We start from the raw sequence: 24,118 nt of genomic DNA, 5'->3' as shown, positions 1-24,118 counted from the left end.
ATATGTAGCAGAATGTAAATTGGCCTAAAAGGATGAATAAATTTTTTTTTTGGGGGGGGGGGGGGGGAAATGTTATATAGCAGAATGTGAAAAACATTTTTTTTTTTTCAGAATTTACGCTTTTTGTTTATAGCGCAAAAAAAAAATAAAAATCACAGAGGTGATTAAATACCACCAAAAGAAAGCTCTATTTCGGTTGAAAAAAGGTCATCAATTTAATTTGGGTACAGCGTTGCACGAACGCACAATTTTCCGTTGGCCGCAGCCGTTAAAGTAACGCAGTGCCGAATCATAAAAAATGGCCTGCTCATTAAGGGGACAAATCCTTCTGGTCCAGAAGTGGTTAAACAAAATAATGACAACTGTTTATGAAACAAACTATGACGTCATTGAGCTGGGATTTACAAGTAAACATCGTGTATCAGCAGATCGCTGCAAAGCATGCTGGGAAATAAGCCGGGTGTTCCGGGTTCCTGTAGTCTGTGACAGCACAGCGGTCAGATATGGTTGTTCTGAAGGGTATACCGTCCGTGCTGTCCCCGGAGCTGCTGTACACACTGGCCCGCATGGGGCACGGGGATGAGATCGGTGAGACTCCAATGTGAAGGGAATGTTTGCTTTGTAAGTGCTGAACAATGACAGCACAAAGGTGCAGAGCCAGGTGCGGCCAGCAGGGGGAGCTCTAGGCTCAGAGTCTTCATAGAAAAGAGCTGGCTGAGATTAGCAGACCCCGGACATTGGAGGGGAAGAGATTTCTGAGCAGAAATGTCACCTCTTTATCATTGCAGAGAATTTATCATTCTCAGGTTTAGAATATGTGTTCCCTGGCAAATTAGGTTTTTAGGACTGACAACATATTGCATGAAGGAACTCCTTCTATAACAGTATGGGGAATAATATATACTTCCTGTCACTGGTTGACAACCCTCCCTGTACTTATCTATGGAGGAACAGGGTTGTCACCCTGGGGGCCGTGTCACACTAGGAAGCCCAATAGGTTTGCTAAAACCCACAGAAAAAAAACTCCTATTTCCATGTTTCTGGCTGGATGAATAAGATGCCTTAAAGTAGCAGTCCAGGCGGAAACTAACGAACGCTGAACCTGCTCTGTGTCACATTCTAAACCTAATCTATCTAACCCTGTAAAGCAAAAATCACCGTACTACTAGCCTGAGCCGGTCCGATCCCAGCATCAGCTGTCAGCAGAGGCTTCAGCATGGAGACAGGTGCAGGAGAGGCATCCGACAACATAAGCCCCATAGTAAGTCTATGGGTAACCTCACTTCCCAGGCATTTCACAGCCGTTGTCGGTCCTCTCCTGCACAGACCTTCCGCCGCTGGAGACCGGACCGGATTGGCTGCAGAATAGGTAAGTACGGTGATTTTTGCTTTACAGGGTTAGATAGATTAGGTTAAGAATGTGGTACAGAGCAGGGTTAGCGTTAGTTAGGTTTTGCCTGGACTTCTTTAAGCCTAGTACACGGGCATACTATACTATACTATACTATACTTTTTGTTACATACTATATACAGTATCTCACAAAAGTGAGTACACCCCTCACATATTTGTAAATATTTTATTATATCTTTTCATGTGACAACACGGAAGAAATGACACTTTGCTACAATGTAAAGTAGTGAGTGTACAGCTTGTATAACAGTGTCAATTTGCTGCCCCCTAAAAATAACCCAAGACACAGATATTAATGTCTAAACTGATGGCAGCAAAAGTGAGTACACCCCTAAGTGACAATGCCCAAATTGGGCCCAAAGTGTCAATATTTTGTGTGGCCACCATTATTTTCCAGCACTGCCTTAACTATCTAGGGCATGAAGTTCACCACAGATGCTCAATAGGGTTTAGGTTTGGAGACATGCTTGGTCAGTCCATCACCTTTACCCTCAGCTTCTTTAGCAAGGCAGTGGTCATCTTGGAGGTGTGTTTGGGGTCATTAGCATGTTGGAATACTGCCCTGTGGCCCAGTCTACGAAGGTAGGGTATCATACTCTGCTTCAGTATATCACAGTAAATGTTTGCATTCATGGTTCCCTCAATGAACTGTAGCTCCCCAGTGGCGGCAGCACTTATGCAGCCCCAGACCATGACACTTCCACCACTTCCGCCACGCTTGTCTTTGTACTCCTCACCTGGTTGCTGCCACACACGCTTTACACCATCTGAACCAAATAAGTTTATCTTGGTCTCTTCAGACCACAGGGCATGGTTCCAGTAATCCATGTCCTCAGACTGCTTGTCTTCAGCAAACTGTTTTCACGCTTTCTTGAGCATCATCTTTAGAAGAGGCTCCCTTCTGGGACGACAGCCATGCAGACCAATTTGATGCAGTGTGCGACGTATGGTCTGAGCACTGACAAGCTGACCCCCACCCCTTCAACCTCTGCAGCAATGCTGGCAGCACTCATATGTCTATTTCCCAAAGACAGCCTCTGGATATGACGTTGAGCATGTATACGCTCGACTTCTTTGGTCGACCATGGGGAGGCCTGTTCTGAGTGGAACCTGTCCTGTTAAACGGCTGTATGGTCTTGGCCACCATGCTGAAGCTCCGTTTCAGGGTCTTGGCAATCTTTTTATAGCCTAGGCCATCTTTATGTAGAGCAACAATTCTTTTTTATTTTTTTTCAGATCCTCAGTTTTTTGCCATGAGGTGCCATGTTGAACTTCCAGTGACCAGTATGAGAGTGTGAGAGCGATAACACCAAATTGAACACGCCTGCTCCCCATTCACACCTGAGACCTTGTAACACTAACAAGTCACATGACACCGGGGAGGGACAATGGCTTATTGGGCCCAATTTGGACATTTTCACTTAGGGGTGTACTCACTTATGTTGCCAGCAGTTTAGACATGGCTGTGTGTTGAGCTATTTTGAGGGGACAGCAAATTTCTTCATTGCTGGCACATGAAAATATGTGAGGGGTGTACTCACTTTTGTGAGATACTGTGTGTCTGTGTGTATGTATATACAGTGTGTGTGTGTATATATATATATATATATATATATATATATATATATATAATTATTATTAATATACAGGATTGATATAGTGCAAACAGTTTACACAGCCCTTTACAACTTAAGGACAGACAGTACAATTACAATACAATTTAATACAGCAGCAATCAGATATATGGAGAGAGAGATACCAATTATTTTTCTATGCTTTTGTCATCCTCACATTTCTTTCTCAGTTCTTGCAGATGCCAATTTCCCAGTCTCCTCAATAAGCCGTTCTGGACCAGAACTTATTCGAGCAGATGGTAAATTTTACGTTTACCAATTTCTTGGTAATTTAAATGTACTTATTACGCACACCTGTTCGATGTTGAGCTCCACGATCAATAGGTCTCTTCTCTTGTTGTTTTATATAGGGTTTAGATGCTAATTTTCTTAAGTTTGTCAGATTATTTCAAGAGTAAGTGATTTTTTTTTAAATGTAAGCTTCAGCTTCCTTATCCTCCTTTTTAAACTCTTTCACCATTCTTAAGGTGAATGGAGCCATATTAAGGCACTTGAAACAACATAGATGTGTACAGTGACAGTCCCTGATCCTTTTTTTTTTTTAAGGACAAGAATTTAGAGTTTATTCTGTTTTTCTAAGGTCCAAGCAGTATTGCTACACAAAGCTTCAGCAGAATGTGAAGAAAGCAATCTCTGAAAAAAAAAACCATACCAGGGAATTCAATAAGAGATTCTCAATCTTTACAATGCTCTTGTTCCTCCACATAACAAACATTGGTGCTTGCCATAAATTTGTGTACCTGTTGCAAACAGGTACATGAATTTGGGACAATAAAAGGTATTTGTCATGCAGAGGTGCATGGAGGCTTAAGTATCCATATGGACACCGAGGAGTCAGATCACTTTCTACTAAAATCTCATCCAAGCTTAAGGATACCATTGCTACCCTTTCGGATGCTGTGCGCTCTTCTTTAGCATTACAGCAGCCTTAATCTGCTCACCCCAGGGTCTCCTGCATGGGGTCCCTACAATTGCTCAAGCTTGCTAATACCTTCCAAGTCAGTTTTTTTTAGAGACCATCCTATATGATGATTGGCTTCACCTTGTAAAGTTTTTTGCTACTTCAAAATGTTTTGCTTCTTGCAAAAATGGGCAGTCCCTGTAGTAAACCCTGCCATCTCTTGTATAAACCGCATGCTAATGGTTCCTGTATAGGATCATTCTGTGCTCTAGGACCCAGTAGACAAAAGGTTAGAGGCCCTCTTTAACAATTGTTTTTCCTTTGCAGTCCCTGACATGCAACCTGAGGTTGTTTCCATGGCAGTTTGCCAGGCCCTTGCTGACTGGACTATGCACCAATTTTGAGTACATTTTAATAGATCCCTCTGGTTAGCACCAATTTTTACCTGTGGACATATGCAACTGTGTGAGAGGTTTGGTGGATACACTTTGCCATGTTTCCAGGATGAGCCTCTTCTATGTCCATATGCAGAGGTTTCTTTGGCCCATCTTTCCAACAACATCCTGGAACTCGGAGCAATAGTCATTTCAACACTGGACCCCTCATTTGTGAGTTCGCCCAACAAGAATCCAGTTGGACAATGCTGAGGCTGCTCAAATGACTTGATCCTCTCCTGGTCAGAATTACATGTTCTGGCTCTGTCTGACTTTCCCATCACAGGTGTGGAAAATTGTCAGATGGACTTTCTCAGTTTGGATCCAGAGGAATGCATTCTCTATATGGAGGTGTTCCAAACTATTTGCACATTTGTGGGACACCACATATGGATCCTTGGGTCTTTGCAGTTGAGGGTCTTGTGAGCATAGCTTCTTGAACTTCTACTCCATGTGTTCTGTTGTACTGAACTGGTCCAGGAGGATGCAGTACTCAGATTTCCCGACGGACACTCTGGGTTCATTCTGGATCATCTGGACCCTTTGTTTCAAGAACATTGAAATTCCATCCTGCTTCATTTTCTCTGGCTTTTAACAACATGGTTGTTGAACCTTGGGTCCTAAGAAGGCCTAATGGATGTGGTTCTCCCAACCCTCTTTAGGCCCAGGACGTTGACTTTACATAACGTCTACAACTTCTTTGCCCATATTTCTTGTAGGTAGCGACCTACCCACAACGTGCACGCGCAAATGCACATGCACAGATCTGAACCAAGGCTCCTATTACGGTCTCATTCCTTCATCAGTGTCCTCAGTCCCGGTCAGTTCAGGTGTAAGGTTTGGCTTACCAGTAAAATCAGTTCCTTAAATATAGCACAGGGAATAGATATGTCTTTTTTATGATCTACCTTTTGCTTGCTAAGGCTAGCTGGGAGTGAAAGGGGTTCTTGTTTTGCCAGTGTCCAATTAGCTGAAGGTAGCTGAAATAACCCATGGATACCCATGTAAATACCTCAAAGACTAAAGTCCCGTACTGTACGCATAGAAATGGATTTTACTGGTAAGCCAAAAATCGTATTTGTTTTACGCTCAATGAAAACACAGCTCTGTTAAATCTTGACCTTTGGGTTATATTGCCACCTACAGGCGTAGGACACTGGGCAGAAAATAACTTCACACCACCTATGAGCAGTCCCTTCTGGCATTAAACCCCTTCTGCTAGGGACATCCAGTTTTTCTGCCTAGGGGTTCAGGAGTAGAGACCTGGCTGCCTGATGGGACCTTCAGTTCCATAGCTTTATCCTTTTGTCGTTTTCCTTAGAAGATCTCCACAGGAAAAAACTCCATCAACAGCCGGGCTGGGCAACGGGCTGGCTGATCTGGATCTAGTGGTCACCCCAGTCGGGCCAGCGAGCACCTTTAGCTATGTGCTGGATCCGCTGCGACATTCCCCATCCTGGACCAGGGCGCCCAGTGAATTAAATATCTTGTGGGGACACATATAACCAGGCATTTATAGTCCGTGTCACAGTGTTTCCCTGGCTGATGGCTCCCCCACTTTGGTGGAGAGGAAGTTCTGTCTTGGGACTGTTACCTCTGGATTGTTAAGTAGATGCCCTCTCCCCTCCTCATCTGGATGCAGTGTGGAGCGTGGGAACTCCCTAGGGTGGACAGTCCCTACAGTGTTCTCCTCCCCCCTCCAGGCTTGCTCTCCTTCTATCCCCCCTTCCCTCCCCCTAGAGTGTTTGGAGCATACTGAGATGGGGACCCTGTTGCCCTAGTCCCCCCTAGGCTCAGAAGGATAGCTGAGGGATGCTGGGCTGTGTGGATTGGTGTGCTACACTAAGACACGTATGCATGCCCAGGATGTCTGTGTCCTTGGCCTGGGCAGCTGCGGGCGCCTTCTCCCCCCCTCTCCCCACCTTTGGTTTGGGTACTCTCTAGAGGTGCAGGAGTCATATGAGGCACTCCCGCTTCCCTTGAATGCCCTGTTTTTTGTTATGGGGTTAGGGATGTGTTGCATGGGCCCCCCGTGTGTGCACGCTCCGCTTGGTGGGGCCCCCACTCGCATCTTTAGGCAGCGGCTTTTGCACCCTACTAGCTGTGGGGCCGTGCCTCCTTCCAGATAGGTGGAACTGTGGGGGGACCTAGTTGGGGGCGGCTACAGCCGCCATGTTTTTCTAGGGCACCCGTCCTCCCTCTGTTCCGCTTGCTGAGGCGATGTGGGAAGAAGGGGAATCTGGCCCGGCCGGACTACCCGCTCTAGTGGTGGGGCGGCACTGCTGTTATAGGGGCAGACCCTTGCCTTCCTCCCTGCTGTAATTGTAGATGTTAAGGTGGTAGGAAACTTTTTGTGGTGTCTGATGGCAACCATCTTTTTGAGGCCCATGCTGGCAGCTTACCTGAAGTCTCCCTTGAGTGGCCTCAGCCGGCTGTAACTTTTGAAAGGGTCTCAAACCTCAACCTCCTTTTTGCGGGGCCCTCAGAGGGTGGGCTCCTTTTTGCGGGGCCCCTTAGAGGGTGGGCTCAATTTTCCAGGCTTTAAAAAGGTGGCCCTCTCTGTGGGGCTTCAGATGGCCGCCTTCTTTGTGGGGCCTCATCTGGTGGATTTTCGTGCAGGGCCCCAAACTGTGGCCGTCTTTTACGAGGCTTCAAACCGCGATCTCATTTGTGAGGCTTTATACAGCAGCCCCTGTTGTGGGGCTTCATCCGGTGGCTTCCCTTGCAGGGCCTTTCCCAGGGGTCTCCTCCGGTGGCTTCCCATGTTGGGCCTTAAGCTGGTGGTCCCCCTCGCGGGGCTTCGGTTGGCTGCCTTCTTTGCACGTCAACCTCCTCTAGGTGGCTCGACTGGTGGCTAAGTTGGGTGGGTTTTCCTCCGAGTTTGCGGCCATACCTTGGCCCCACCTTGGTTTACTGTGTAGCATGTCACTGTTGTTGGTTGGCATTGCTCCACCCATCTTCATGGTAGGGGGTTGTCTTTGCTGGTTTCGGACTGTGGACCTCGCCTGTTCCTACCACATGGGTCTGCGTACTGCTTGTGTCCGGCTATGGAATAGCATTTTCTTCTTTTCAGATTGGGCAGTTTCTTCCCTCCAGTTTATATTTTCTGCTATTGTGCCTTGTGCAGAATCTGCTACGCTAGGGGGTATTTGTCCTTGTGCTCATGCCTGCATGGTTCTGAAGGTTTTCCTTAAACTTGTTCACCGTCCCGACACAGGGACTGGAGGCCATCTTCAGTGGGTGAAGCTGGAATCCACCCGTATCGTGCCTTCTCCTCTCTGCGGGTGTTGTTCTCATAACCATATAGACACCCAGAATGCATTCCTGCATGTTCCCATGGGTGGGGGCTTGTGCGGCTCCCTTTACTTTGCAGTTGGGGGTGCACTCTATCCATTTGTGGTGCTTCTCTTCAGTCTGTCTTTGTTGCACTGAGTGTTCTCCTGGTCTTGCTGGGACAATACGGGTTTGCTGTGACTGGTTACTTGGGGAGGCACTCCCTGCAGGGTTTCTGAGGGTTCTGTAACCTCAAGATGTCTACCCTGACCAGGAGACTGGAGTCTCTAGGCCTGATTCTCGAATCAGAGCAGGCCAGTGTGTTTCTCCTGGCAGACAAGCTTGGGACTGCGGTCAAATTTTGTATTATATGCAATGTATTGCATGTGGACTCTGGGGCCTATGGTATCTATCTTTCCAGGTGGTCTAATGTGTGTGCACAGTTCCATACAAGGATTCTGCAGAGGACAATTTGGTCCATTCAGGAAAAATCTACAGGCTCCCTAGACATCCGGTTCATTTGGAACGATCGACGAGGGGCTTCCTCTTATGATGGTTCTGGTCCCCTTTCCAGCAGGCCGGAGGATACTTACTTCCCTTGCTCTAGGCTGTCATTACTACAGATGCCAGCCTGTTCGGCTGGAGGGAGAGCTCCTGGTTCAAGCTCAAGATGAGTCCTTTTGACTGTGTAGGAGACCCGTCAATACTCTAGGGCTGCGAGCGTTCAAGTTGCCCTGGGTGCACTGGATTACCCTTCTCTGTTAGTTTCCCATCTGGGTCCAATCTGACACTACCACCACTGTGGCCGCTGTCATCCACCAGGGTGGTATGTGCATTGTTGCAGCAGCACTGGAGGCTTCCTGCCCTTTGTGGTGGGAAGCACATCACGTTCTGGTCCTTTCTACTGTGCTCATTCCCAGCTTTGGGAATTACCTTGGGAAGTGAGTTCTGCACCCAGACGTTTTTTTTTTCAGCAGATCTGCCTACGGTGGGGAAAAGTGGGAGGGCATCATCTGACCTCCTGCCTCACAAGGCGGTGCTACGGTTGTGGTGGAGGTGCAGGCTCTCCTGGTGGATCGTGGGACCAGTATCCTCTCTTTCCACTTTTCTTCCTCTCAGGCTGCTCCCTTGTCTTCTGTGAAGGTTCCCGGGACAGCGTCTGGGGTTTCTGGTCCTTCTGGTGGCTCCAGACTGGTCTGTGGTTTGCTGACAGTGCTGCATATCTTGGATGCTCCCTGGTAGTTACCTATTTTGGAAGGTCCATCTTCCCAGGGTCTGGCCTACCACCCTGGGTTACCTTCTCTGGCTGGAAGAACCTCACTAGCTATGCTAGCTGCGATGGACAGGGAGTTGTCCGGTTGGTGTCTCCACATTGTTGAGGGCTTGTTTTGCCCACTCTTCTGGAAATTTGTCTTTGCACTGGGGCAGCTTTGATGCCGGGTTCTAGGATCTAGGTGTCCATCCCTGTTCCTTTCAGTGGCTTGGATGTTAGTCATTCTCTAAAGGGAATTGCACTGCAGTTGCTTTAAATACCCTTACAGGTAAAGTTTCTGTCCTCGCTGTTTCTTCAGTGTCTCTTAGCCATGCACTTCAGCTTGGCACCTTTGTTCTAGGGGGTCGTCGTTTGATGCCCCCCGTGCGCTCACTGTTTGATAACCCCCCCGTGCGCCCATGGGGCTTGAATTTGGTTCCTTAGGTTCTTCCTTTGGAGAGTATTTGGGATATTCTCCTTTTTTGGTCGCCATTGCTTCTGCAAGGCAGATATCTGAGCTGGCGGTCTTGTTTCGTCTCCCTGTTTTGGTTTGCACAAGGATAAGGTGATTCTTCACTTGTGCCCTCCTTTCTGTGCAGATTGTGTCCATTTTTTACCTAACTGAGGACATTGTCCTACTTTCCTTGTGTCCACGGCCTTTGCATCCTAAGGAGGTTGTTTTGCACACCTTGGATGTGGTTCATGTGTCCTTGTCCACTGCAACCTTCTGCTGGTTGTTCAGATGTTGTTTATCGTCCATGGTTGGCTCCGGGAAAGGCCTGGGGTCTCCTCAGCCACCTTTTCGGGTGCAATCTGTCAGAAGCTTGTTCAGGCTTACAGTCTTAAAGTGTTTGTAACCCTAAAAAAAAAAGATATATCCTGTTCCCTTTTATAGCAGGTTAAACAGCACAGTGCTTGTGCTGTCTAACCTGCCCCTCTTGAAGCTGTAAAAAACCTGGTTGATCCGGCCAGCTTCTGCCCTCCCCCCTGTAAACTGACCATGGTTTATCATCACTGCTGAGCCTGACACCGTAATCAGTTTATGTGCCTTCCTCATCCACAGCTCTCCTCTTTCCTTACCCTGCCCCCCCCCCCCCCCCTGCACATCCCTGCCTATCAGCTCGGGAGTCTGTGTCTCTCTCTCGCTCCCCCCTGTTAGTAAACTACTAAAATTAAAAGAAATCGCTGCCAGCCCTCTTTTAAGCTTTCATCCTGCACTGTAAATGTTTGTTATAAAAAAGCCTCTAAATACCTTTTTTGTGATGTATCTTCAAGCCGGTCATGTGGCTCTGATACTCCAATCCAGGGTCACAGCGAGAAGAGCCGAGTGGCAAGCTCGGCGGTCACGTGACTCCCGGATGACTTCAGAGGGAGAGCTCGGCTCCTCCTGCTATAGCTCTGGATCGGAGTATTAGAGCGGACAGGAGTCATGTGACTGGCCTAAAGGAACTTCACAAACTTTATAGAGGCTTTTATTTTAAACAATTACATACTGCAGGAAGATCGCTTAAAAGAGGGGGGCTGGCAGAAAATCATAATGTAGGGTTACAAACCCTTAAGGGATGGGCTTCCTAAACCTTAAGGGAGCAGGCTGCTGTTTCCAGGTTCCTTTTTTGCCCCTATAGGTTTGTTGTGGTTGGCATGTTTGCCTAGTTGCTCACATTGTGTCACTGCTTTGGGACATCCCAATGGTCAAGATTCAACAGAGCTGTGTCCGTCATTGAACGTTAGAGAAAATGGGATTTTTTTTATTACTCACCGTAAAATCCCTTTCTCTAAGTTCATTGACAGACACAGCACCCACCCCTCCATTGGAATTGTTACTTCTTACACTACTTTGTTGCAAACTGGAAGCCTATAGCAGAGAGGGGATTTATGCCAGAAGGGACTGCCCATAGGCGGTGATAAGTTATTTTCTGTATGGTGTCCTACTCTTGTAGGTGGCGATATAACCCAATGGTCAAGATTCAACAGAGCTGTATCTCTTAGGGCTCTTTCACACGGTCCGCCTCCGTAGGCGGATCCGTGCTGCTCAGCGGGGATCGATCCACGATCCCCGCTGAGCCGGCGGATGACAGCTCCGTCTCCGCTTGCAGTGCGGAGAGGGAGGTGTCACAGCCCCCACTGCTCTCTATGGGGAATCGGATGAGAGCGGACCGCCTGTCCGCTCTCATCCGATCCCATCCGATCCGATCCCCCAGGACGGATGGAAAATAGGGTTTCCATCCGTCCGGATTTCACGGACAGGATCGGTTGCGGATGGCAGCGGGTGTCAGCGGACATGTCACCGCTGACATCCGCTGCTCCATAGGGCTGAATGGGGCATCCGATCAGATCCGCCTAAAAAACTGACAGGCGGATCTGATCGGACAGCCCGTGTGAAAGAGCCCTTAATCAATTTAGAGAAAGGGATTTTATGGTGAGTAACAAAAAAAAATCCAATTTTTTTTCTATTTGTATTATGCTGTTTACAAACCTAGAGCGTCATCTTACTATAAGATGACTTTTGTTAGATCACAGTGGGGTTGATTTACTAAATCTGGTGCATCTGTGCATGGTAGCCAACTTCAGCTTGCTCAGTTAAGCTTTGACAAAAAAGCCTGCTGCACCAGATTTTTCACTCTCCAGTTTTAGTAAATCAACCCCTGTAAAACTTATGCCTCGTACACACGCAACGATTGTTGGCCGTGAATTGTCGGCCAACGTCCGATCGGCCGATTGTCGGCTTGTTAGTATGCTGCTTCCGACAACCAACTGTGACTTTTCGGCCGAACAAAATCTGGTGTGCATGCTATAAAATTTTTGTTGGCCGTCAACAGAACGGCCGATTGTTCGTCAGTCAGTACAGATTTCGGCAGACAAAAATCAGATGAGCAAGACTGGGCATGCTCAGAGAAGAAAAAGCACACGGAAAGTAAACCAGAACATGACATCACTTCTGAAGTTGGTTGTTGTTGGCCGAGAAAATTTGTGTGCAGTCTAGAGCACATTTCAACCAACACAACAACACTGGACAAAAGACGGCCGATCGGTCGGCCAACCATCGTTGCGTGTGTACGAGGCTTTAGGAAAATTATCTGAAGTATGCCACAGTAAAATATACTCAAAATAATGCCATTAAAATAGTGCCCAATAAAATATTTATTGTTGTGTAGCCAGGCAGTGGTTGATCACTAAAGAACTAAAAGTATAACAAACCACATGATCTCTGTATGTTTTCCAGGTTTAGGAATTGCTAGACTTTTGGAGGCCATTTTGCAACTTTTTCCAATGGATACCTATGTCCCAGAACCTGTAAGTGCTAGTCTGCAACCTTTCAACTATTTTGTTAAATTATTTTTATTAAGGTTTTGCAGATGTATACAAAATTTACAAAACCCAACTGGTAAATACTATATTAACGTAAAACTTTTAATGCCTGTTGCCCCCACCCCCTTCCACCCTATGCAGTGCCACCCCCACTAAAAACAACAAAAGTATACATGGCTCAGTAACTGACAATGGCCATTTGTGTGTACATTATATCATAGGAATGACCCCCTTAATAATGTTAACCACTGTTTTAAGCTAGTGAGGAGACTACAATATGCAACCTTTCGACTTTAATAAAAACATGAACTGGTCCAATCACAGCTCAGTCAGTGGTATAGGTAGCAGAGTTAGAAGTGTAACCATTGCAATTGAGGTCAACCCTTGCTAATTGTACTTGTTGAAGAATGCATGGGCTCTGTTTATAACGGCTCAGTTAGGACTTCACACATTAAAGTACCTACTATTTCAATGCACACATATTTTATGTGTTTTTAATGCTTCAGCAATGGTTCGATTATGCTTTTTTTTAAGCTTTATTGACGCTTGTGTATGTGTGTTGATTTTCTAATTGATTTAAAGGGACCCAGTAGAACACCAGCTCAGTAGCACCCCCCACTCAGCAGATTCCAAGCTCATTAGTACACTTGTTCTGCAGATCCCCATCTCATTGGTACCCTTTTTTAGCAGATCCCAACTTATTGGTACCCTCGTTCAGCGGGTCACCTGCTCAGTAGTACTCCCAGCTCTGCTGATGCCCCACACAGTAGTATCCCCAGCTTTGCTGATCCCCTGCTCAGTAGCAACCTCCATCTCTGCTGATCTGCCATTCAGTAGTAACTCCCAGCTCTGCTGAACCTCCTCTCTCTGCTCCCCGCACACCTCTCGCTATATTGCTCCCAAGCTGCGTACCATGTGTGACATTTCTAATTCCTCCTGTTCCAGTCTCCCAGCTCTGTTGATCCTCTGCTGCTTAGTCCTCTCTCTCTCTCTGGTCCCTGCTCACCCTCCACTATAGCCTTCCTATGTTGCACACCATGTGTGTCGTCTGCTAGTTGTTCCACTCTGGTCCGGACCCTGCTGCTCTTTGCTGCACACCAGATGTGAAGTCTGCACCAGACGTTTCCAGAATATATACACGTTAACCAGGAGTGACTGCTGATGATGTCTTTCTGGTTCGCTTGTTAGTTTCCCAGTGCATCCTGGGATATCTCATACCTACAATACCTCCAAAACGAAGCGAAGCTAAAGCTGAATAAAAGTCTCAAGCCTAAAAATCAAAAGCTGCAGGTGCTGCTAGCAAACATTGTCAAAGACTTCTATAGAGGTTTGGAGATTCTTTGAAGCACCAAGAATATATCATTTTTGAAGCAAAGCAAACAATGTGTAAAAAGGACTGTAAGCTTACCATTTTATTTAGTGACAGGTGCTTTGATTAGTATTCAGAGCGCTTTAAAAAAGTGTGTCCAATGCCACATTTTGAAGCAAGTGTATATGAGAGCTAATTTCAGTGTTGTACTGAAATTTGTATGCCACTTTTGGAATCCAGTATGTCAGCTGCTTTCAATTACAATTCTAAAGCTTTAAACCGCTAAACTTTTTTAATAAAAAGTACAACATTTTTAGCAGTATTGAAGAAAAAACCCACAAACCTGTGAATAGAGGAAGATATAGTGACTGCACTAAGGCTGCAACTAACGATTATTTTCAAAATCGAAAAGTTAGCCAATTATTGTTTCGATTAATCGGATAATAACCTTAAAAAAGTGTGGTGTATGAGTTAATAAATATGTAGAAATAAAAGGCAATTTATTGTTAAATATCTATATGCAGTGGTAAATATAAATAACCAGCTATATGGTTAGGGAGCAAAATCTCTAATCCACTCTGAGAATAACAGACAGATGAGATTTACTGTATATACTATTCGAGGCTGAATCTAGTAAACATTATCGGACTCAGAGATCAAATTTTTTCTTTAAAGAAACAAAATGTAAAGAATTTTAGACAGAACTGTAATATATTTTGTAGGACAGACTCCCTTGCCATAGGCAGATGGCTTAATAAAAGCTACCTGCGTCTGCTGTCCTTTATGCTGGCAATACAAAAACTGTCTTCCTTAAAAAAAAATGTAATTTTAGGAACTGTCTTTCGATTTTCTAATCGTTAGTGGGGTCAAATCTACATGGAGCAAGGAGCAGAGTAGAAAACTTCTTGGTCAAAGGAATTTTCAGACCGTGTATGAATTACTTTTATTTTAAAACTGAATGTTAAAAGCAAGTAAAATTTTTAAACGTCATTCTTTCATTTAGCTTTTCCGTATGAAAATAATCATCTGAAAATCAATATGTGTATGGCCTGCATAAGGCGCGGTTCACATCTATGCAGTTTGCTTTTGATCTGATACTGCAGGGCTTTTTTGCTGTGCGTTTTTGCAAACGCGATTTTGCTGCGATTCGTGTTTTGCTTTTTTTATGCTTTTTTTTTTTTTAGCCAATTTTTTGTTGGGCAGATTAAAAAACGCAAATAATTGCAAAAACGCACTACATGCTTTTTTGCAGCTTCTCCAATAAAGTCTACTGAACCAAAAAAGCAAAAGAAAGCAGTTTTGCGTTTGAAAAAAGTAATTGACCCTTTCCAAATACACACCGGCTGAAAAAAGCATAGATGCAAATGTGTCCCTTAGGAAACCATGTTTTACACATATATTCACATAGTTTGTGAGGTTGAAAAAATACACCAGTCCATCCAGTTCAACCTATGATGTGTGTGTGTTTGCTGTTAACCGTACATTGTATACCCCTGTATATTGTGGTCTTTAAGGTGCTCATCTAATAGTTTTTTGAAACTATCGATGCTCCCTGCTGATACCACTGCTTGTGGAAGAGAATTCCACATCCTTACTGCTCTGACAGTGAAGAACCCCCTACGTATTTTAAGGTTAAACCGTTTTTCCTCTAGTTTTAGTGAGTGGCCACGTGACCTATTGTATTCCCTTTCTCTGAAAAGTTTGTTCCTTATGCTAGGGTCATCACCAGTACAGTATTTGTACATTGATATCATATCCCCCCTCAAGGGTCTCTTCTCCAGAGAGAATAAGTTCAATGCTTGTAGTCTTTCCTCATAGCTGATGTCCTCCATTCCCCTAATTATTTTTATTGCCCTTCTCTGGACTTTCTCCAGCTCTAGCACATCCTTTCTGAGGACCGGTGCCCAGAACTGGACAGCATGCTCCAGATGTGGGCGGACCAGAGTCTTGTAGAGTGGGAGAATAATTCCTTTATTTCTGGAGTGAATCCCCTTTTTTATACATGCAAATATTTTGTTGGCTTTGCCTGCAGTGGCTTGGCATTGCATGCCACTGCAAAGCCTTATGTCTACCAGTACCCCCAGGTCCTTTTCCATCCTAGACTCACCCAGAGGTCCCCCCCCCCTAGTGAGTAGCTTGCTTTCTGGTTTCTGGCACCCAAGTGCATTACTTTACATTTTTCAACATTAAACCTCATCTGCCATGTAGTTGCCCACCCCATTATTTTGTTCAGGTCCACTTGTAAGGTTTCCACATCCTGCATAGAAGTTATTGGGATGCTTAGTTTAGTATCATCAGCAAACACAGAGATTGTGCTAGATATCCCCTCCTCTAGGTCATTTATGAATAAATTAAACAGGATTGGTCCCAGGACAGAACCTTGGGGGGGCCCACTTTCCACACCCGCCCAATCCGAGTACTCCCCATTAATCACCACCCTCTGGAGCCAGTTCTCTATCCAGGTACTCACCCCATGCCTTCGTACCTTAGTTTGTACCATAAGCGTTTGTGGGGAACTGTGTCAAATGCCTTTGCAAAGTCCAGATACACCACATCCACAGGCTTTCCTTTATCTAGATGGCAGCTCACTTCATCATAGAAGGTTAATAGATTGGTCTGGCAAGAACGATTTTTGATAGGCTGACCGGCCTATAGTTACTCGGGATTTATCTTGGTTCTTTTTTAAACATTGGTACCACGTTGGCTTTTTTCCAATCAGCTGGCACCATACCCATCTGTAGACTATCCTTAAAGATAGGGATGTAACGATATTGCCGCTATCGCGGTGGTTCACATGGCCCGATATCGTCGTGGTGGGTGCACGGTCTGGCCGCCGTCTCTGTGTCTCGTCGGCTCCTGTCTGTCACTCACCTCTATGCTGCAGTGCTTACTGGCCGAGCCGAGGCGATCGGCTGCCAGTTGGTTTGGAGCAGTGTGGGCGGGGGCGGAGGCGGAGCCAGCGCAGGAGAGCGGCGGACTCGGCGGAGCAGAGCCATGCTTCCAGGCAGGCACCACGGCAAACCAGTGACACAGGACTGCCGGTGAGTAATGTATAAACAGGGTCGCCATCAGGGGGGTACAGGCAGTGTGTAAGGGGCCTGAGCTCCCCCCCCCCCCCCCCGCGCTCGCATGGTGCCGGGGGGGTTGCTGTTTTGGTGTTGTGTTGGCAGGGTTTGTGGGAGAGACCCGCCGTGATAGTGATACATGTCACCAGCTTTCCCCTGTGTGGCACCTGCAAGTGAGATGAAAGCATCTTTCACCAGTCCAGCTCGCCTACAAGTTACAACACTGCTCCCCACAAGTAAAACCTGGACACTTGCTCCGCTCCATTTAGTTCCCTGCTGAGGCAGAGCCTGCTTTTCAAAGATAGTTAAGTATTATCTGATTGGGCAGCACTCGGGCATGGGGGTGTAGTCAGTTGCTCAATGGGGGAAGTGGCCCCAGCCTTGCAGGTGCATGAAGTAGAATCGAGATAGCAGTGTGGAGGGAAGTCACTGACAGAGTTATGGGTGTGCAGCAAGGTGCTGCTGCTGTGCTGCCTGTACTTTTGATTGGACTCCTCTAATGGGACACGGACACCAGACAAACTGCCATAATGGAGTTGCATTGTGAAAATGGCTGGGGTTGATTCTGGGTGGAGAAAAGATCCCCATCCAGAATTATCCCCAGCCATTTTCACAATGAAACTCCATCATCCTCATCCAGGCCAGATTCTTCCTTCCCTTTGCACAATGTATTCCAATTCCTGCCCAGAATCTATCCCTCTCCAGGAATTTTTGGACGGGGATGAGGATACAATGTGGAAAGGGATGGATGAATCTGGCCTGGGTGGGGATGAAGATGATGGAGTAGCATTGTGAAAATGGATGAGGATGATTCTGAGTTGGGATGAGAGTTACATAGTGAAGAGGCTCTCCACAATGTAACTCTCATCTCCACTCAGAATCATCCTCATCCATTTTCACAATGCGGCATGCCACTCCATCATCCTCATCCCCACCCACTATATCGCAATAAATATCGTACCGTGAGGTCAATATCGAAATCGTATCGTACCGTGAGATTTTGATATCGTTACATCCCTACTTAAAGATCAAAGAATAATGATCTGGCTATCACCTGGCTGAGCTCTTTAAGAACCCTCGGGTGCAAGCCATCCGGTCCCGGTGATTTATTTATGTTAAGTTTCTCTAGTTTAGTTCTAAGTCTATCCTGAGGTGTATTATTTAGTTTAGCATTACAAGCTGGGTTAGTGTAGCCCCCCAATTCATTTGTGAAGACCTAAGAGAAGAAATTATTTAACACTTTCGACTTCTCTTTGTCCTCTGTGGCCAGATTTTCTTCGTCGTCTTTTATGGGGCCAATGTGTTCTGGCCTTGCTTTCTTACTATTTATATACTTAAAGAATTTCTTGGTTTTTTTTTACTCTCTTCCTCTATATGTCTCTCGTGTTCTATTTTAGCCGCTTGATTTCGCCTTTACATTTCTTATTACACTCTTTACTATTACTATGATTAATCATGAAACTAATTGACCTATGGTCACTATTTCCTAAGTTGCCCTGTATTTCTATATCCGTGAGCAGGTCTGTATTGTTGGTTATCAGTAGGTCAAGTACCGCATTGTTCCTTGTCGGTGCGTTCACCATCTGACCCATAAAATAGTCCTGCAAAACATTTAGGAACTGCCGAGCCTTGGATGAATGCGTGGATTTCTTCTGCCCAGTCTATATCTGGATAATTAAAGTCCCCCATTATAATGACATTTCCCATCTTTGCTGCCAATCCAATCTGTGAAAGGAGGTCCGCCTCCCCCTCCTCCCTCTGGTTAGGGGGCCTATAGCATACGCCCAATATTACTTTCCCCATAGTGCCTTTCCTTTGAAGTTCTACCCATAGGGATTCTACCTCATCCAGTACGGTTGCACCCTCCTTATTTGGGTGCAGTCCGTCCCTACTAAAGAGCCGGTAGCCGACTGAGAAGTCAGCCCCGTTCTCTAGGAACCCAAAACCCTCCTTACTACACCAGCTCCTCAGCCACTTGTTAACTTCCTTAATCTCCCGCTGCCTCTCTGGCGTGGCTGGAGGTACAGGTAGTATTTCTGAAAATACTACCTTGGAGGTCCTGATAACTGAAAACTCAAATTGTGCTTTTGTTTTATTGAAGTGTAGCACCTTTCTAATGTTTAAAAAAAATTCAAAGCTATAAATGTGGCTTGTTTTAGTATGGTAAAAATGGCGAAAAATGGTTGGCTAAGGAGACGCTGAAACAGGACAAATTGATGTATTCCCTTGTTGAACATAGCATGGTTTTATGAAAGGGTCAAAACATTACTGTGGTATACAAAGCTATTTGACCCATTTCAGATAGTTTAAACCCCTCTCCCTAAATGCATCAGTATGGTTGAAGTTATTCTTCCTATTGCCCAAATCCTAATATGTAACTTCTCATTAAATTAAGTTGTCTGCTTGGAACTATATAGATTAAAAAACCTATGTACAAAATCATTACCATTATGGGACTACAAGACTGTCCTATTTTCTTTCCATGCTCTCATTCTTTGTAGTCCTGCAACTGCCGTGTTTTAGTACTATACAGGACGCCGGTAGAGTTTTTAGGGAAGAACCTCCAAACCCTGATTACAGGGACTCTGGTCCTGAAGGGGGTTAAGCCTTGAAAAGCAGCCAGAAGGAAAGGACAGGTGTCTGTAAGGCAGGGTGGAGGGGTTCATATGCTGTGAACAAGTGTGAACTCTCTGAGATGCTTGTTGGTGAATCCCGGTGGCCTTTGTGGCACCCTAAACCTCAGTGTGGGACCAAGAGTCTGGCAGTGAGCCTGTTGTATGATTTTCCTATACCTGGACTATGGACTGTTTACTTTACTTTTGCTGAAGAAAGTTATTTGTGTTTGCCTGTTTTGAGAGACTGGTGATCTCAAGCCCTCTTTATGACTAGATTTTTTTTCAGTGGTGTTTTACCACTGTACCCCATTTAGTCCTATAAATTTAGGGGTTTTAACTATATAGATTGTCAGGACTTGAAAATACTTTGAGACCTGTACATTTTTCTGTTCTGAAAAAAGATAGGATTTATCTTCATTATCACTGGTGTACACATTTCTGGGAAAAACAATATGCCAATCACAGAAGCAGGACAGATTTCTGTATACAAATGGTGTACAGAATGCTCTCAGAAGAATTTGTTGACAGATTTATAAAAAGCAAAGTGACTGCACATTTAGATGCAAAAGTTAATTAATAAATACAATTACAAAATGGCTTATATTTTTGGTATTATTTAACCAACCTCCGAATCTTACTCTAAAAAACTCTATGTAACCCTTACATTTTCTAATAATGAATACTGTTATAAGGTTAGTTAAAAATGAAAAGGAACAAGCCATTAACAACCCATAGCCTTCTATTTTTGTCAGTTTTGAGATGTGAGCACTTTGGAGCTTTAGTTTTTTTATGCAAATTAATGACTATATATATATATATAAAATCAGACTCCTGGGATATTGATTTGGTCAGTTAGGTAGCAGAGGGGGTTGCTAATTAGTTTCAAATGCTTTGGTGTTAATGAAATTAAGAACATGTGCACTAGATGGGCAACAATGAGACAACCTCCAAAACAGGAATGGTTTTACAGGTGGGGGCCACTGACATGTTTTTCCCCTGTTTATCTTTTCTGACTGTTTTTCACTAGTTTTGCATTTGGCTAGGGTCAGTGTCACTACTGGTAGCATGAGGTAATACTTGGACCCTATAGAGGTTGCACAGGCAGTCCAACTCCTCCAGGATGGCACAGTAATATGTGCCATTGCTAGAAGGTTTGCTGTGTCTCCCAGCACAGTCTCAAGAGCATTGAGGAGATTCCAGGATACAGGCAGTTACTCTAGCAGTAATATGAAAGAAACCAAACAGCGCAAAATAATTCTATAATGAACAATACAGCAGCCAAGCACTCAAACTATCAAGTCCCAAATAAAGTCCATGATAAAAAGTTAGTGCAGTGCTTGAAAACATACAATAAGACCATAATAAAGTATACAGAATGATGGAAAAGAACACACAGTAATCCCAAATGAGTGATTAGCTGTGCTGGTACATGAACAACTTGTTGGTGACACTGTGCCAGGGGGACCTCCACCACAGCTAATAACCACTCACCTCATGAGACGACCCCTGAGTTAACAGATGGGTCAGCCATACTTTCCCCTCCGGGGTTATCAATGCAAGAATGCAGGATTCTCTTACACGCACCAAAATAATAGGAATCCGGATATAGGCAATGATGAATGGGACAAGCTGTCTCCAAGTACCGATCCGAGACTCCTCAACGTATTGGCATATGAAAAAGTAAACACATACTGTATATAGTGCTCTCTGCTATAAAACTTCTTATTTATTGACAAAAAGATACACTTACAAAGCAGGCACTGTGACCCAGTGCTCTGTATGAATCACATCTGACTGTAACCATAGTCCGCAATAGTGTGTACACAGCACTTAGAAGGATGACCGTGGGTGCCGTCATAAAGCTCCTCCCCTTCCTCCGTACGCGTTACGTCTCATGGGCAGGACTTCTTCAGTAGAAAACAGAGGTAATTATGGCACTCGCTTAATATAGACCTAATTATAAACGCCACAGGTCAGACATCGGTCATCCCTATAGCAACTACAGACACTAGGCGTCCAGCCCGGAAGAATCCAATGCTGCATGTTACGAATAGAGATGCCGAGACACCTACTCACTAAAAAAAAATTAGACAATTGGACATCCCAATCAATTGACAGAGGATAATCAGCCATAATTGTGATTGGCTAACTGACAATAAAATGACAATACTATTAACCCCCAGGGTTAAACTGTTGTACACATGCCCAGCGCTTATATCTTAAGGGGAACATTTCCAATAAAAACATATATGATATAAACTTAATAATGCTGGAAGTATACATATATGAAACACATATGTAATAAACAGCCAGCAAGCGAAGGGAAGGGAACAAATATGTCATGCATCCGCAGTCATCCTTTACAGTACCAAATAAAATAACAAATTACAGTTATTAGGGATCATAAATAAAACAATTAAGATCAAATTCCATGTTCAAGCCTGTAGGGACAGAAACCTTTGTTTCATAAATCCAATATGATTCACAACGGCTTAATTGCCTGATAAAATTACCCCCTCTTCAATGTTTTTTACTCTTTCTATCCCCCAAAACTTCCCTTAGGATCTTTACCGTGACGCATCCTAAAATGTTGAGAAGCATTATTCGTTCTAAGTCCTTTCTTGATATTGTGCACATGTTCACCCAGGCGAATGTGAAGGGGTCTCGAGGTCCTACCAATGCCTGCCGGCATTCCAAGGTCAATATTAAGAAATAAAGGAATTTGTGGCTCAGGCTACTAACAAACAATATAAAATTCATGATTTGATCACATGTTCCACCTTAGGAGTAGTATTTATGCTCAAATGCAGATGTGACCTTCAATACATTGGTAGGACCTTGAGACCCCTTCGCATTTGCCTGGTGGAACATGTGAATAATAGGAATTGGAATGCTTGATTGGCATTTGCCATTAAACACCAGAATTGGCAGGTCCACCACTGGCATGCTGTGCTTTTCACAGATGAGAGCAAGTTCACCTTGGGCACATGTGACAGATCTGAATGGGCCTGGAGAAGACATGGAGAATGTTATGCTGCCTGTAACATGGCTCAGCATGACAAGTTTGGTGGTGGGTCAGCAATGGTCTGGGAAGGCATAGGCATGGAGGAGTGCAAAGACCTCTACAGACTAGACAATGGCACCCTGACTGCCATTAGGTATCGTAATGAAATCCTTGGACCCATTGTAAGACCCTACGCTGGTTCAGTGGGTCCTTGTATACCAATGCCAGAAGCCTGGCCAACAAGATGGGAGAGCTGGAGCTGCTGATGTTTGAGGAGGATTTTGTGGGGATAACTGAGACTTGGTTTGACAGCTCTCATGACTGGATGGCGACCATTCAGGGGTATTCCCTTTATCGCAGAGATAGAGAGGGTAAAAAAGGGGGAGGGGTATGTTTGTATATTAAGAACAGTATACAGGTAAATATGAGGGATGATATTAATAATGGAGCTATGGACGAGGCAGAATCCCTATGGGTAGAGCTTCAAAGGAAAGGCACGGTGGGGAAGGTAATATTGGGCGTATGCTATAGGCCCCCCAACCAGAGAGAGGAGGGTGAGGCGGACCTCATGTTACAGATAGGATTGGCAGCAAGGATGGGAAATGTCATTATAATGGGGGACTTTAATTATCCTGATATAGACTGGGCAGAAGGAACCGCGCATTCCGCCAAGGCTCGGCAGTTCCTAAATGTTTTGCAGGACAATTTCATGGGTCAGATGGTGAATGCACTGACAAGAAACAATGCGGTACTTGACCTACTGATTACCAACAATACAGACCTGCTCACGGATATAGAAATACGGGACAACTTAGGGAACAGTGACCATAGGTCAATTGGTTTCAGTATTAATTACAGTAATGGGAAACACAAGGGTAATATAAGGACACTGAATTTCAAAAGAGCCAATTTCCCTAAACTGTGCTCGCTGCTAGAAAATATCAAATGGGATAGAACCCTGGGAACAAAGAACACGGAGGAACAATGGGAGTGCTTCAAGAGCATACTTAACAAGGGGGTGGGCCAGTGCATTCCACAGGGAAATAAATTTAAAAGAGCAAAACTAAACCCTGGATGGCTAAACTCCAACATAAAAATGCATATTAGAGCTAAAGAAAAGGCCTTCAAAAAATACAAGACTGAGGGGTCATTGGCAGCATTTAAGCACTACAAAGAGTGTAATAAGAAATGTAAAGACGAAATCAGGGCGGCTAAAATAGAACACGAGAGACATATAGCGGAGGAGAGTAAAAAGAACCCCAAGAAGTTCTTTAAGTATATAAACAGTAGGAAAGCGAGGCCAGAGCACATTGGCCCCATAAAAGATGATAAAGAAAAAATAACCACAGAGGACAGAGAAAAGGCGGAAGTGTTAAATAATTTCTTTTCTTCAGTCTTCACAAAGGAATCGGGGGGCTACACGAACCCCGCTTGTAAGGCCGAACTAAATAATACACCTCAGGAAGTGCCGCCATGGCTAACAGAGGATAGACTTGGAGCTAAACTAGAGAAACTTAACATAAATAAATCCCCGGGACCGGATGGCTTGCACCCAAGGGTTCTTAATGAGCTCAGCCAGGTGATTGCCAGACCATTATTCTTGATCTTTAAGGATAGTTTACAGACGGGTATGGTGCCAGCTGATTGGAAAAAAGCCAACGTGGTACCAATATTTAAAAAGGGGCCGAGATATATCCCGGGTAACTATAGGCCGGTCAGCCTAACATCAGTAGTCTGCAAAATTTTGGAGGGGATGATAAGGGACCACATACAAGGCTTTAGTAATGAAAACGGTATTATAAGTAGTAATCAGCATGGATTCATGAAAAATCGTTCATGCCAAACCAATCTATTAACCTTCTACGATGAAGTAAGCTGCCACTTAGATAAAGGTAAGCCTGTGGATGTGGT

At 44.8% G+C, this 24,118-nt stretch overlaps 2 protein-coding genes across 2 annotated transcripts in view; one reads left to right on the top strand and one right to left on the bottom strand.

Annotated features, from left to right (window-relative positions):
• Window positions 1–24,118, bottom strand: part of LOC309563331 (uncharacterized protein) — a gene marked incomplete at its 3' end in the record, with an annotated part of 417,962 nt that overhangs the window by 295,069 nt on the left and 98,775 nt on the right. The window lies entirely within an intron of this gene.
• FUOM (fucose mutarotase) overlaps window positions 497–24,118 on the top strand; it is a 64,659-nt gene continuing 41,037 nt past the window's right edge. Inside the window, exons 1-3 of the mRNA XM_082266827.1 lie at window positions 497–588; window positions 3,216–3,284; window positions 12,129–12,199. Of these exons, the coding sequence (XP_082122953.1) occupies window positions 504–588; window positions 3,216–3,284; window positions 12,129–12,199 (225 nt within the window). The 5' untranslated portion in view covers window positions 497–503. The remainder of the gene's footprint in view (window positions 589–3,215; window positions 3,285–12,128; window positions 12,200–24,118) is intronic.

Source organism: Pelophylax lessonae (genome assembly GCF_965119305.1).
Source record: "Pelophylax lessonae genome assembly, chromosome: 9".
Taxonomy (NCBI): Eukaryota; Metazoa; Chordata; class Amphibia; order Anura; family Ranidae; genus Pelophylax; species Pelophylax lessonae.
This window is presented reverse-complemented; position numbering and strand designations above follow the sequence as displayed.